The sequence below is a fragment of the Miniopterus schreibersii genome (genome assembly GCF_964146895.1).
Source record: "Miniopterus schreibersii genome assembly, chromosome: 19".
Classification (NCBI taxonomy): domain Eukaryota; kingdom Metazoa; phylum Chordata; class Mammalia; order Chiroptera; family Miniopteridae; genus Miniopterus; species Miniopterus schreibersii.
The window spans coordinates 26,753,866-26,768,541 of record NC_138119.1 but is presented as its reverse complement, the minus strand read 5'-3'; the positions used below and the strand labels follow the sequence as shown (position 1 = coordinate 26,768,541).

Below are 14,676 nucleotides of genomic sequence, written 5' to 3'. Positions count from 1 at the left end.
AAACCTATTAGAAAAGGTTAACAGATTTAGGGTTATTCTCTCTGGAGAGAGAGAGGAAATGTCTTATCTTTAATATTAGCTTTTAGATAGACTCCTCTTCATAGCATTTTACAGTTTACATATTGCTTATACATTATCTCATTTTGATCATGACTAAACTGTTCACCAAACAGGTTAGATAAAAAGAAAATTTTAAAAAATGATTTTTTCCATTTTAAATGAGATTTAAACACATTTTTGTTTAATGATTTTTGTAAGTATAAACTTCAGATATATTAAATCATATAAATTCAAAATTATTATTATGGCACAGAGACTATAACTTTTTATTACATAGCACAGATGGTCCTCAGTTTTAGACAAGGTTTAAGTTGAAGAAAAATGAGACAGAGCTGGCTGACTGGCTGTACCAGAATGTCCACAACTTAACTTTGTTGTATATCCAGAGTTAGTTCAGCTCTCAGGTCCTTCTTCGTACTAAATAAACATTCACCAAGGCTGAAAGGAGTATTCTTCCATTATATTTAATAAAATCACTTCCAGTTTCATAAATATTTAAAGACTTTGTGATGCAATACAGACAGACAGATAAATACACAATTTTCATGAAGTATCATTGAGTTTGCACAATCTCCTCAGGAGAGTAAACCCATAGTTTCTCTGGGATAGAGTCAGAGATGCTTCTATGGGAGAACTGCATTAAAAAAAAAAAATCATTGCAAAATGATCTCATTTATATGTGGAATCTGAAGAACAAAAGAACAAAATAAACTGATGAACAAAATAGATCCAGTGACATAGAAGCATGAAACAGATTGAGGAATCTCAGAGGGAAGGTGTGGGTGGGCGGGTGGGTGGCGAGAGATTAACTAAAGACTTTATATGCATATATGCATAACCCATGGGCACAGACAACAATGTAGTGAAGGCCTGGAGCGGGGGGTGGGTGCAGGGTAGAAGGGGGTCAATGGGGAGAAAAAGGGGATATCTGTAATACTTTCAATAATAAAGATAATTTTTTTTTTTTAAATCACTGCAATACCAGAGGATATGGATATCAGAATTGGGGTATTTGATTCAAATACTAACTAAAATACTAGTATTTTCTTTTTTGAAGCTTTATAATTCATAAAATAAAAATGTGAGTGGATAAAAAAGCCGTGGTACATTTACACAATGGAATACTATGCGGCTGTAAAAATGAAGGCTCTCCTACCCTTTGCAACAGCATGGATGGACATGGAGATTGTTGTGCTAAGCGAAATAAGGCAGGCAGAGAAAGACAAATATCACATGACATCACTTATATGTGGAATCTAATGAACAAAATAGGTCCAGAGGCATGGATGCATGGAACAGACTGATAGGTCTCAGAGGGGAGGAGGCGGGGGGACTAGACTATATTAACCAAAGAACTTATATGTATATATGCACAGCCCATGACACAGACAATAGTGTGGTGAAGGCCTATGGTGGGTAGGAGGCTGGGTGGAGGGGGGATAAAGGGCAGGGAGGGAGGAAATGGAAGCATCTGTAATATTGTCAACAATTTTTAAAAAGTATGCATTAAGTAAAATGGAAAATTATAAAAATTTAAACATTAAATATAAATCATCAGTCTAATATCAGTTGTTGGCAGATAAAATGAATAAAGCAATACAAACAAACTTAGCCAAACACTACATGAAGTGAAGCAAATGTAATTAATCATGACAAATAGAAGATGAAATATGACACATTTTTTAAAAAGATGTTTCTTTAACTGTGTCCATTAGTCATTATTAGATAGTGAACTTACTCTTGTGCACATTTTTCCAGCTGCTGAAACACGAATTCTCTCTACAATGGCTGGAAGAAGGAATCATGGTTATTAGATAACTCCAGATATTTTCTCCTTACGCTGTATTCAAATGGTCTCTGCTTTTTTTTTTTTGCATGCACACATGCATACTCATTTCAAGGTATTTTTAATAACTATTTCTTCCATGGGTTGCAATCTTGTTATTGACAGCAAGCTGTTGTTATTCCTTCAACAGAAATATTTCCAGTACTCCTTTGGCTTCTTTATTTTCATGATGGGATTCCAATGCAAAAAGTTTCTTGAATTAGTTTAAATACTGGCTTATCTTATTTGTTCAGAAGTCTCTGGAACTCAAGTATTATTCTACCAATAGTAGCTTTTCTTTTCAGTTGTCCTTTACTCTTCCTCTCAGGAATTATGGAGACATAGAGGAATTTTATCTACACAAGTAAAACACAGCTGGATTAGAAATTGTAATGCAGTATAATATATCAGTGATTCAAATTTCAGAATTTTTAAGAATGGTTTTATTCCAACAAAAAATACTGGTCTTCTGGTACCTTAAAATATCAGTATATGGAATACTGTAATTTTTTAAAACATAATTGCATTTAGTAACTTAAAAGTTAAATATAATCCACATAATACAACTCAGACTTGTAATTCAGTCCTGGCATTAAAAAAAAAAATCACAAATCCAGCAACCTGAAGTAATTAAAATAGAAATTCAAATCTTTGCTATACCCTCTGATCAAAATCCCCAAAGAGAAAAACTTTAAACTTCATTAAAAAAAAGACCCTTTCTTTATCCCTACTGCATGGAACATATCTGGAAGCTACTCAAAAGTCTTTCTTCTTTGTTCACCCCCAAGGTTAAAAGGACTTTCACTTGAACCCAAGCATTATGAATTTTTGTTTTCCCATTACTATTCACCTTCCAGAATCTCCACTGGTTCTTCTACTGGGTCCTCAGGTTAAAGATGAAATGGGAGGTATGGGACTTGAGGTAGACCCTATATTCTTTCAAAGAGAGTGACTACAAGAAGAAGACAAGTAGCTTGAGGACACAATATTGAAGGAAGGATTACTTTTTGCATTGTTTTTGAATGTAAGAAACATTAAGATGTTTATAGGCCATCAAGAAGGAGCCAAATAGAAAGGCAGACATTAAAAAAATACAGAAAACAGGGAATAGACTAACCTGAAGATTAAGGTTCCAGGCTTTTGTACATTCCGCTCTTGCCAGAAACTCCCTTCCATTTACTGCATCTAGGCCATCTATCACAGGTGCAAATGCCCACAACTGCATCATATAACATGTTGAGTAAGAAAGGTAGAATTCAAAAAGTTCTCAGAATGTCCAGGTAAGCTAAAACAACCAGGTGAAATGAAATAGTAATACATGTACACTCATTTACTCAGGAGAGGGAAGAAAGGGGACATAAGAAATCTATAGCAGTCTAAGTGAGGAGAGACCAGGCTAAACTATAACATGTAAGAAAGGCCCAGAGGATACTGTTGGCTCGATTTAGTAACCATGTGCAATTGTTACCAAGAGATACCTAGCCCCTTCCACCATGTGAAGTTAGAGGAAAAGTCTGCAACCTGGAAGAGGGCTCTCACCCAACCATGATCTTGGACTTCCAGCCTCCACAACTGAGCAATAAATTTCTGCTGCTAATAGCCACCTAGTCCGTGGTACTTTGTTATAGCAGCCTGAGCAGACTAAGACACAACACACCCACACACAATATACATGAATGCTGTATTAACTATTTGCACATGGATTTTTTTCCCCTTAAAATATCAAGATTGTTCTATATTGACATAAGTGGATATGCTTCACTCTTTTTCAAAAGGTTACTTATATATAGTTCATTGTGTGGGTGTGTGTTGGTATTAAAGACTAAAAACTAATCACACTAGTAACGTTAAAAAAGATGGAACATATTTTAACACAGAAAAAAACTCTTGAAAACTTAAACACAGAAGTCAGAAATTTTTGTTCAAATAATTATTAAGCATTGTCAGTGGGAAGGTTGCTGGCATCAATTCGACACCGAAAGGAATCCCTAATTTGGGATGGGATGAAGGGACTTTTATTCAGTGCAAACAGCTCCTCTGTGACACAGCACTGCTGCTGGAAGGCCCTGGGGCCAGGCCACTTCTCCAGCTGGGCAGCTCTGCTCTGCACCAGGGGGACATCCTTGGGGTTTCAGCTCCAGCCAGCGAAAAGGAGTCTTCTGCGGAGAGGAAAACGCCGTCCAGCCAGCGGGGAGCGGCCTGGTACAGACGGAGGTCCCCCGCCCCTGGCCCCTGGTTGGTCCTTCTTCATGCAAATAAGCACCAAGTCCTCGCAGTTTGATTGGTCCAAAAGGCCCGGTCTGACTGGTCAGGATGGAGCTGCTGATTGGTCAGCGTAGACGCTAATGATGATGTAGCTGCACAGCTCCAATTGGACGGGGAAAGCCTCGGTCCTATTGGTTGAAGGGTTCCAGGCGCTCCCCAGTGCGGGCTGGCTCCGCCGGCAGAACCGCGGGCCGGCAGCTCGGTGCGGGCTTCTCCCGTAGGTGCGGTTTGTGTAAGGCCTCTGCGTAGAAATGGTTACTACGCTGTGTTATTTTCATCTGAGCCCAGTTAAACCACTAGGAGCCTTTCTCGGTGGGTATCTTCTTTTTCAGGGCCCACAGTCCACAGTCCCTACTATGTGCAGGGATACGGATGACTTACTGTCTCCTTTCCTTAGCATGATGTTGCAGCTTTAAATGTCCATCTGATACTAAGGGGAAACAGCATCTGGTATTTCAATTTTTTAAATGTTACCTATATACATATTTTTGCCTAGAGCTCTATAATTTTTTGCTTTAAGACACTAAATGTAGTCCCTTGTTTTATTTGCTGTTTCATCCACACGGATGCTCTTCTGGAGGAGGTTCACATTGGTTATTCCCATTTCCTTATTTCCTCACTTCTCAGTCCACCATCCCGGTAAAACTGCTCTCACCAAGACCATTCATGACCTCTTACTTGCCTAAGCACTGTACCCATGCGAGCCTTTCCTCACTGGACTTCTCTGCTTCCCCAGTGATCTTGTTTCTGTTTGGTTTCAGTATGTTACTCTCCTAGTTTTCTGTCTTTTATGAATTTCTTTTCTTTGTGGCCTTTCAGTGTTGGTGTTCCTCTGCTTTTCATTCTCAGCTCATTGTATTTCTCATTTTATATGCTTTTCCTGTGTGATCTAGTTAGGTCTCATGACCTTAGTCAGCTACAATCAATTGGTAACAAACTCCTTTCTCCAGTCCTGTTCTTAATTATATATCCAGTCAAACGCTGGATCTCTCTCTATGGAGAATCTAATGTACCTAGAAATGAATTCAACCTCCTTGTCCCTCAAATTGGTAAGTCTTCAGGACTTACCACCTCAGTTGTTGACACGATCATCCACCCAGACACCCGAGGCAAAATCCTGGCACCAGTTTAGACTCCCCCCTTCCCTTCTCCTGTCCATATTCAATCAACCCCCAAATTTTGCTAACTTTACCTACTAAATGTTTACCTCTGTCCCTGCTTCTATCCTTGCTACCACTGCCAGTTGGTTTCTTTGCCAAACTCAATTTCCATCTAAAATACCATTTGAACCAAATCACACTCTTGCTTAGATCCCTCTGGTCCTTTTCCGTTATCTATAAATTGCTTAACCTTTTCAATGCTATAAAGGGCTTTATGTAGTTCAGCCCTGCCTACCTCTGCAGCCTCATTCTGGATTGACTTCGTGCTCCAGGAATACAAATCTATCTGTAGTTTCCTGACATAACAAAATTCAAGATACTTTGTGTTTTTTGTACTATTTTCTGTACTTGGAATGTTCAATATTTTCCTTTATAACTTGAGCTTTTCATGTCGTTTAATATTTGACTACCAAAGTTATAAAGATAACATGAGTAGGCATCAAGGTTTGTTTTCCACATGGATATTCAACTGACCCAACCCCATCTATTAAAACGTCCAGTTTTTTCTACCCATCACTACAGTGTCACCTTTGCATATATAAAATGTTCACATAAGCATCTGTTTGGGAACTCTATTCAGTTCCACTAGTCTACTTTCGTGTTGTTGTTTTTTTAATTAATTTTTTGAGAGAGGAGAAAAGAACATCGATGTGAGAAACATGAATCAGTTGCCTCCCTCCCTCACCCTGACTGACCAGGGATGGAGCCCACAATCTGGGCATGTGCCCTGACCAGGAATGGAACCCGTGACCTTTTGGTATATGGGGTGACACTCAACTGAGCCACACCAGCCAGGGCTCCAGTGGTCTACTAATATCTGGTAGTATAAATCCTCCAATCTTTTTCCTCTCCCAGATTGTATTGGCTATTCTTGGTCTTCTGAAATTTCCATATAAATTTTAGAATCAGCTTGTAAATTTACACAAACACAAAACCTGCTGCGATTCTAATAGGGATTAGACTAAATCTACAGACCAATTCAGGGAGAACTGACATTTTTACATTATTGTCTTCTGATCTATGACCGCAGTACACCTGTCCAGTTACTTGGGTCTTCTCTTATTTCTCTGAATAACAAATATTCAGTATAGAGTTCTTAGGCTACACACCTTTCATTAAAATTTATTCCTGGGTGCAAAGGGCTGGATGATGCCCCGAAGATGTTAGGTCCTAATCTCTGGAACCTGTAAATGTTTCCTTATCTGGAAAAAAAGGTCTCCGCAGATATGATTAAGTTATGAATCTTGAAACAAGGTGATAGTCCTGGATTATTCAGGAGGGCCCTAAATGCCATTAGTGTCCTTGTATGATAGAGGAAGAGGGAAATTTGAGACTCACAGAGAAGGTAATGTGAAAATGGAGGCAGAGATTAGAGTGATGTGGCTTCAAGCCACGGAATGCCAGCAGACACCAGAAACTGGAAAAGGCAATGAACAGATTCTCTCCTAGAGCCTCTAGAGGGAATATGACCCTGACACTGTGATTTTGGACTTCTGGTCTCAAGAACTTTTGAGAATAAATTTGTTTTAAGCCACCAAGTTTGTGGTAATCTATTACAGCAGCCATAGGACATTAATATGCTAGGTATTTCACATTTTTATAGTTTTTAAAAAAATTCATTTCCTAATTGTTTAGTGCTAGTACATAAAAATATAATTGATCTTTATATGCTGACTATATCCAGCAACTTGCTAAATTCACTTATTAATAGTTTATAGATTATAATTTTAAATACAGACTATCGTGATTTCTCCAAATAACTTTTATTTCTTTCCAATCCTTATACATTTTTTCCTTGCGTTTCTGCAGTCACTGAGATGTCTAGTACAATAGTGAAGTATATCCTCTTATATCTTTTGATTTTGGAACTATGAAAATGTATTGTCTGTCCCAAATTTAAAATACAAGGAAAATATAAATAAATAAATAAATAAATAAATACCCTAAGAAAACAGCCAAACAAAATAACTAACACCCTTCTAATTGAGGAATGCAAAGGCCTTTTCTTAAACCCTTCCCCTGAGCCAGCATTGCTGGCTGTAGTTTATTAACCCTTTCTTAAAGCTCTCCATCCTTGTTCAGACTCTTTCCTTCCTTTAACCCCATAATAGACATTCCCCAAATCTTCCCCTTAGGTCGTTTCTCTTTTTCAACTGTCCTGTTAATTGCTGGGAAATCATTTTAATGCCCATTACTGATCTTCAGAGTTAGGCCATGTTCCTTTCCTTCAGGGGCAAAACAGAAACTTGCTTTTCTTTTTTTTTTTTAAAAAAATGCCATAACCCACCCACCTCCCTCCCTGAGGTTCTTCTCCCAAGAGTGGAATGCAGTCTGCCTTGCTCTGCCCTCTTTGCTGTACTAAAAAAAAAAAAAAAATCTTTTTACTTTAAGGGTTTTACTACTAATAAAAATAGGTTACCAAAGTCCCCTCATCTTCAACGATTTGGTTCTTGATCTGTATGTAGAAATTCCTTTCTGTAGAAAGGTGGGTGTTGCAAAGTTGGGTGTTGGAAAGCTGGCTGGCCAAGAGGCCTCAGAGAGACATTTCTTTGTAATTCACTCAGTTCAGGGTCTGTCCTTTGTGTTCCAGGACCAGAGATGCTGAATCATGTTCATCATAGGCTTGTGTAGAAAAAGAAAAATACCAATGTGTTAATTTACAGTGAAAAATATAACTGTCAAGGAAAATGGCTATTCACTTCATTTGGCCAGGACGTTCTCTCCTTAGAGAAAAACTATACGGGAATTAAAACAATATTCAGAAATATATTTGGAATAGGCTAGAATAAAAGATTTGGTGGTATGATTTAAATATTGAATGCAAGTACACCAAGCTTTGACAGAGAGCTGAAACTATCTCCACGGCCAGAACCAAGATAGATTTTGCACCTGCCCAGGAGACTTTCCCCTTTAGACAAGGCCCCTGCCAAATATTTACTTCCCAGGCTCTTCTTGGCTCACTTCCCGATTTCTTGGAGCGAAGGCTTGCTCAGGTCGGCGGGGCTTATTTCTGGTTTGATCCACTCTGCATTGACCTAAAATAGAATTCTTCCAGGGCAATCTTTTTAAGTGTTTGGGAAATACCTTATTGTTGACCCCAAATACTACTCTGCATACATCTGCATACTAGGTGCTCACAGTAAATCCTCAGATACTTACTCATGGGGGGGGGATCATAAATAGCCCCCAACGCCAGGCAGCCTGGCCCATTAACCGAAGTCCTCAAATCTGGTGACGGAAAAACGCAGTTCCCTGCTCCTCCTGCCTGATGCAATTCGGTAAAGCAGGACAGACAGAGCGCCTCTCCGCGGGGCTGGGCACCCTTCGGGGCTGCAGCCCCGGCCTCACCTCCGCGTCGGGGCCCCGCCCTCTCCGCGGCCACAGGTCAGCACCCGGGCGGGCGCCAACCGGGCGGGAGGCCCGGCCTCGGGTCGCCACCGACCGCACCCGCTCCCAAACTAATGCAATAGCAAAAAAAGGAAAAAAAAAAAAAAAGTGAGAAGAGGAAACGAGGGTAAAGGGTTAAAAACAACAACTAAAAAAAACCTTTTTAGCAAAATAAAGCTGCCTTGCTCAGCACCGGAAACTCAGCTCGGCACCACCGGTCTCTTCTAGGGAATCGGGTCCCCGCTCAGAGATTCAGAAACAAAAACTGCCGCGGTCCCGGCCGAGCCTACTCCTCGGTCCGATGCGCCGGGGAACCCGAAGGCCGCCCTGCTCCAGGCCCGACCCCAGGGCGGGGAAGCGCGCGACACCCGCCCGCCGTCGGCCGAGGGGCCCTGACACCCAGCAGCCAGCCCGCCGCACGGGCTGGAGAGGGCCGGGCCATCGCCGGGCCCACCCGGCCCCGCAACCCCCTCGGGAAGAGGGGGGCCGCCCGCAGGACCCGGGCGCCTCGGGTCGCGCCTCGCCTCTCACTGCAGCCGCGTTCCTTCCGCCCCGAGAGGGCAAAGAGTCCGGCGGCCCCGCGGGCGCCTCCGCGCGGGCCCCAGAGCGCCCCCTAGGCGGGAAGCCCGCGCGGCGGCCGCGCCTCGCCCGCGATTTCATCAGCGCGCGGCGGCGGGGGCCCCGGCCGCGGGCGGGCCGGCGGGCGAGCGGGGCTTCCCCGGCCCGGCCGGCCCTCCCCCGCCGCCCCTCCCCGGCGGCCGGAACCTCCCTGCGGGGCGGAGTGATACTGGCGGCGTAGTGGAGCGCGGCGCGGCCGAGCGGGGAGCCCGGGGCTGCGCGGGGCGGGCGGAGGGAGGAGGGGAGAGAGGCGGGGCCGGGGCGGGTTGTTGTGAGGCGACTGCGCTACTGCCGGACCGGGGCGGTTATGGCGGCTCCATATTAACACCCTCCTCCTCCTCCACCGCCGCCGCCGTCTCCTCCTCCTCCTCCTCTCCCTCCCGCCCCCACCCCTAGGCGATCTCCCCCCTTCACCCAGACGCCTACCCCGGCCCCTCACCTTTCCCCCTCCCCTCTTCTACCATGCCCGGCATGATGGAGAAAGGGCCCGAGTTACTGGGGAAGAACCGGTCGGCCAACGGCAGCGCCAAGAGCCCGGCCGGCGGCGGTGGCAGCGGCGCCTCGTCCACCAACGGCGGGCTGCACTTCTCGGAGCCCGAGAGCGGCTGCAGCAGCGACGACGAGCACGGTGGTAGCCTCGAACTCCTCCCCGCCAGCCCGCCTGCCCCCCTCCTCCTCCCCTCCCCCAGCCCCCTCCCTTCGCCGCGCTCCCGCCCTCCCTCCCCTCGGAGCCCGGGCGCTGCGGTAGCCTCGAACTCCCGGTGCAGTGCAGCAGCACCCCCGCGACCCCTGTCCCTCCGCCCTCGACCGATACCCCGCCCTCGCCGCCCCCCCGGCCCCCCCGCTCCCCGCCCCCATCCTCTGCCATCTCCCGGAGCGCCCGGAGTTAATATCTTCCCAGCCACCCGCCGCTTCTTTCCAGATCCCTCCAGCAATTTTTATATTTTATTAAGTGTCTCTTCCATTTTCTCTTTTCTTTTTATTTCTTTTCTTTTTCTTCTCCCTGTCTCTCTCTCTCGCTCTCTCTCTCTGTCTCTCTCTCTCTCTTTTTGGCATTGCTTTGCAGATGTTGGGATGAGAGTCGGAGCTGAATACCAAGCCCGGATCCCTGAATTTGATCCAGGTAGATATATTTGCTTAGGCAAAATACTATCTCCCCTTTTCTGGGATTGGTTTAGGGTGGCAGGGATAGAGGGGGGAGGACGGGGTGGGGGTCCGGGTGTGCCATTGGGAGGGGATGCGGCGCTGGGAGGGGATGCGGGGCTGGGATGGGCAGGCATCTCCGGCGGGGAGGCTGTCAGGCTTGGCAGGGCTGTGACACAGGGCGTGTGGGCAGATGTGCGCTTTGCAAGGTTAACATGGTTTCTTTGGAGGCTGCTTGCCCGCTGGGGGCATCGCCCTTCTGCCCCCTGAGCTCGGGCGAGGTCGGGGAGAGCAGAGGGAGACGGCCCTCGGCCGATCGGGGGTCCGAGGTCCAGGGAGGGCGATTGCGGGGCCGTAGGCTGCGGGAGAGCCTGTGGGGGCCGTGCGTAAGAATCATGCCGATGCCAGTTGCCAGTGCACCGGCCTCGGGAGCGAGGCGGCGGATGCCCAGGCTGCTGTCACCGGTGAAAACCCAGGGCGAGAGCCTTCCCCGGACCCGTGCGCCCCAGGGGTTTTCTTTTCTTTCTTTTTGGGTAGGTGGTGTAGTCTTGCTCGAGACAGCTCTGCGGAGTGTGGAAGCCCGGGAGAGAGAGGGATGGGGGAAGGGGGCGGGGAGAAGCCCGGGGCGCGCACCTCGCTCCCGAGCCAGCCCTGGGAAGTCAGACCACAGGACAGGGGCGGCCGCTGCCAAGGAGACATTTTCTCCCGGAGCAGCCAGGTTCCAGCGTCCTCTGCCAGCCCGGCTTGCGGGCTCCCTGTCTACTTTTCTACAAACAGGCTCCCTGGCGGTCACGGGGCTCCAGCCCGGACGGGGATTGGGCGAGAGTTCCGCATATGGAGGCGCCCTCGCCGGAGCCTCCCGCGGCGGAGCGCGTTTCCTTCCCCCACCCCGCCCCAGACCCTCTGCAGGGCAGGCTTTGCACACTTTCAAGGGGCTGGGTTTGGGGTCAGGGGCTTTTTTTGTTTTTTGTTTTTTTGCCCGCTCCTAATAACATTGCCTCTGTGTCTGCCTCTTGGAATCTGTGTTAGATATTAGTAGGGCTTAGTTGTATTTTCTTGGGGGGAACAGCCTGTTTCCTTGCTTGTAGGGCATAGCTGGGTATTTCCATTCCTCCGATGCCCCTTAGGCAGTGCAAAATGATGTTCACCAACCACAGAAAGAGTTTTAGGTAGCAGCTCGTCCTGTTCCAAGAGAGAAGGTAAAATAATGGGTGTTAAAAAAGAATTGTCCGTGCAGGCTGTTTTTCAAAAGGTAAAAACAGCACAAGAGTGTTCACTAGATCTGGGTTGCCCTCTAAATGACATGGCTCTTAATGCATTTTATTCGAAAGCTATCGTGGGCGCTGGTGGGCTTCAAATAATTTTAAATGTAGCTAGTAGGTGAATGGCACTTCCACATTGCTGTTTGTCTCAGGTTTTAGCTAGACAGTTGGAAAGAGCATGCTTTGGCTTCAGGGAGATTGGGTTCATTTCCCAGCTCTTATTTTTTATGCTCTGAGCAAGTCTTCCCTGAGCCTCAGTTTCCCTAGTTATAAAATAAAAAAATATTTCATGGAATTCTTACCCGGATTGTATAACTGGGAAATTATTCAGTAAAGGTTAAATTTCATAATTAAGAGTGATTCTGCATACATTGCCCTGTTAGGTTGTATTTCATAGACAGCTATATACAGGTTGATTAAGGGTCTTGTGTTGAAGAGCCAGATTTCATGCTGGAACAAATTTACGCATCATGGCCTGATCGCTGTAAAGCATTTTTTGTTTCATAATAGACTAAATATGAGAACAAACTTCAAAATTTGAAAAATAATTTAAAAGTGCAGAAGGCTTTTTTTAGGTGGTCTTACATGGCCACTATTTGGATTATCCAATGTACTGGATCATCATATTTTGAACCTAAGAATATTTGTGAGGGGGGGGAAATCACTGAAATATTACTACTTTTTGAAGTTATATCTTCAATTTATTTACTCAGACTATAATTGATACTCTTTATTAGAATAAGGATAAATGTCACTTTTTTTTAATCCTCACATGAGCAATTTTTTCCATTGCTCTTCAGAGAAAATAGAAGGGAGGGGGCAGGGAGAGGGAGAGAGAAACGTGAAGACATCGGTTGGTTGCCTCCAGTAGCCCCCTACTGGGGGCAGGGAGTGAACCTGCAACCCAGATACCTCCCCTTGACCGGAGCAGGAATGTGCAGCCCTTGTGTGCGCAGGCAGCGCTCTAACCATTGAGCCACACAGGCCAGGATAGCAGTGTACTCATGAGACTGGGATGGGTGAGAGACATCCCTTTTTATTTTAGTGGGAGGAGGGCATTTATCAAGAAAGAGATCAGAAGTAGAATGAGCACATAGCTTAGATCCAGGTAAGTTCAGGCAGATTGTCTTGGAAAAGAGAACATTAGAGAAGTTGAAGGTCTGAATTTGATTTCTGTAAAACTTATTCATGCTTACATACCCCTTGGAAAGCCTTGGTTTACCCCAGTATGAAGTTGGTGAATTAAGTATATAATTCAGAGCCTAGTATATAAATGGTAGAATTTTAAAAAATATTTGGAGTATCTTACTATTTTTGATATTAAGTTCTTTATATAGAATATTTGTTCCATGATACTTATATTAGAAGTCTTAAAAGAAATAGATTTTTATTTCTGTACTTATTTTGAAATTTGCTATTAGTGTGGAAATCCTAGCTTATCAAAATTACACACTCATCCCTCGGTATCCAATGAAGATTTGTTGCAGGATCCCTGAGGATACTCATCCTTGAATGTTCAAGTCTCCTGTATGCTAAATCATCTCTAAATTACTTATTACACCTACTACAATGTAAATGCTTTGTAAATAGTTATACTATATTGTTTAGGGAGTAATGATGAGAAAAAAACTGTATGTGTTCAGTGTAGACACAGCCATCATGGGCTTAACTACGTAGTACACATCTCCAGCAGCATTCTATTTTGTTCCCAAATATTTTCGATCTCATGGTTGGTTGAATCTACGATACCATGGAAATAACTGTACTTTTGTTTGATAGTTGTTGGTTTTTCATTTGGTCTCATATTTTACCAACTTCAGTTAGGATCTAAAAAATTTCTAAGGGATTAAACTTTTAAGTGTTGCATTTAATATTTTTAAAAACTGTTCAATAATTTTATTTTCAGAATGTCATCCCACTATCATCTTTTAAAATTGTGGTAGCTTGCTACCTAGGTTTTGGTTGGTTGGGTGGTTTTTTAATTCAAAAGTTAGGATCTGAGGCTTGGTTATTTTGTTTGTGAGTCAAATTTGATTATCAGTACTATTCATGAATATCAGACAGTTTTGAGATAGAATCTTCATTATTGTTACAGATAAAAGCAAAATAAACATTGGGTTTGTGTCCTTTATTTTAGTTCATTTTGACTTTTGTAATGGAAATGGTGAAACGTGATTGGATGCAAAGCATCCTGGAGAGTAAATTGTTTTTAATAATACAAGTTACTTTCTAATGTTCTATTATAGCAGAGGAATTACGTTTAATTTGTCAGAAAAACTAAAAGGTCACTTCAGCTATTCAATCTCATTTTCAAAGGGTTGGTGAGAGTGGGCATCAGCCATTTGTGTTGGAGTCCCATGAGGTTTCATTCATTCATACTTTTATTTGGTTGATAATGTGGGAAGAAGCCCCTCCAGAGTAGAGAAAGAAAGGAATTAAGAACTGTTTTCATAAGCATATACTAGGGATAATAAGTCTTATATAATTCATACCATTTGCCAGCTACTTTGTATTAATACATTTAATTTTTGAACAACTCTGTGAAGTAGGTACTCTCATCCCTTTTTTAAGATGAGTTAAATTGAGGCACAGGCAGATTAAGTAAATTTGCTCAAGGTAACAAAGCTAGGAAGTGGCAGAGCTGGGGTTCAAACTTGGAGTCTGGTCTATAATGGTTACACTCTTAATCATTTTACTAAAATGTATCTCATTTTCTGTGAACATCAGTCATCTCCTAGGCCTAGTTGACACATAGGTGATTGAAAACACTGGAGTCCAGTTCAATGGTTAGGGGAAGAACACTGTGAAATGCCTAATTAGGTGTTTTCTGCTACCAGACACGATTATTCTACAAAGGCACTCATACATCCATGTTCGTAGAGCTCTTGGTCCCTTAGTCCCCACAGCTTGAGTGAGTGCCAGTTTCTGTCAGATCAAGCCTTTAATTACAATGCTA

The 14,676-nt window shown here is 43.9% G+C and overlaps 1 protein-coding gene and 1 long non-coding RNA gene across 10 annotated transcripts in view; one reads left to right on the top strand and one right to left on the bottom strand.

The window, feature by feature from the left end:
* Nucleotides 1-270: 270 nt before the first annotated feature.
* LOC308548764 lies at nt 271-9,326 on the bottom strand. Of its 4 annotated transcripts, XR_013997667.1 has the most exons (5): nt 8,249-9,259; nt 7,730-7,932; nt 3,003-3,104; nt 2,736-2,837; nt 271-2,241 (listed from the first exon to the last, which is right to left on the bottom strand). It is a non-coding gene; the product is annotated as an uncharacterized lncRNA (long non-coding RNA). The 4 variants fall into 4 exon arrangements; XR_013997666.1 differs by having other exon boundaries at nt 3,003-7,932; nt 8,470-9,326; XR_013997668.1 differs by having other exon boundaries at nt 7,730-9,257.
* Nucleotides 9,327-9,573: 247 nt separating this feature from the next.
* The window catches only part of RCOR3 (REST corepressor 3), a 42,719-nt gene continuing 37,616 nt past the window's right edge, over nt 9,574-14,676 (top strand). For 2 of the 6 annotated variants that reach the window (XR_013997663.1, XM_081120817.1), the window contains exons 1-2: nt 9,596-9,946; nt 10,382-10,438. Coding sequence is in view for 4 of the 6 variants with exons in the window: in XM_081120817.1 (XP_080976943.1) it covers nt 9,778-9,946; nt 10,382-10,438 (226 nt within the window). In the remaining 2 variants the exon portion in view is untranslated. Of the gene's footprint in view, nt 9,947-10,381; nt 10,439-14,676 lie in introns of all 6 variants that reach the window. The other 4 variants (XM_081120814.1, XM_081120813.1, XM_081120815.1 and 1 more) reach the window with 4 other exon arrangements.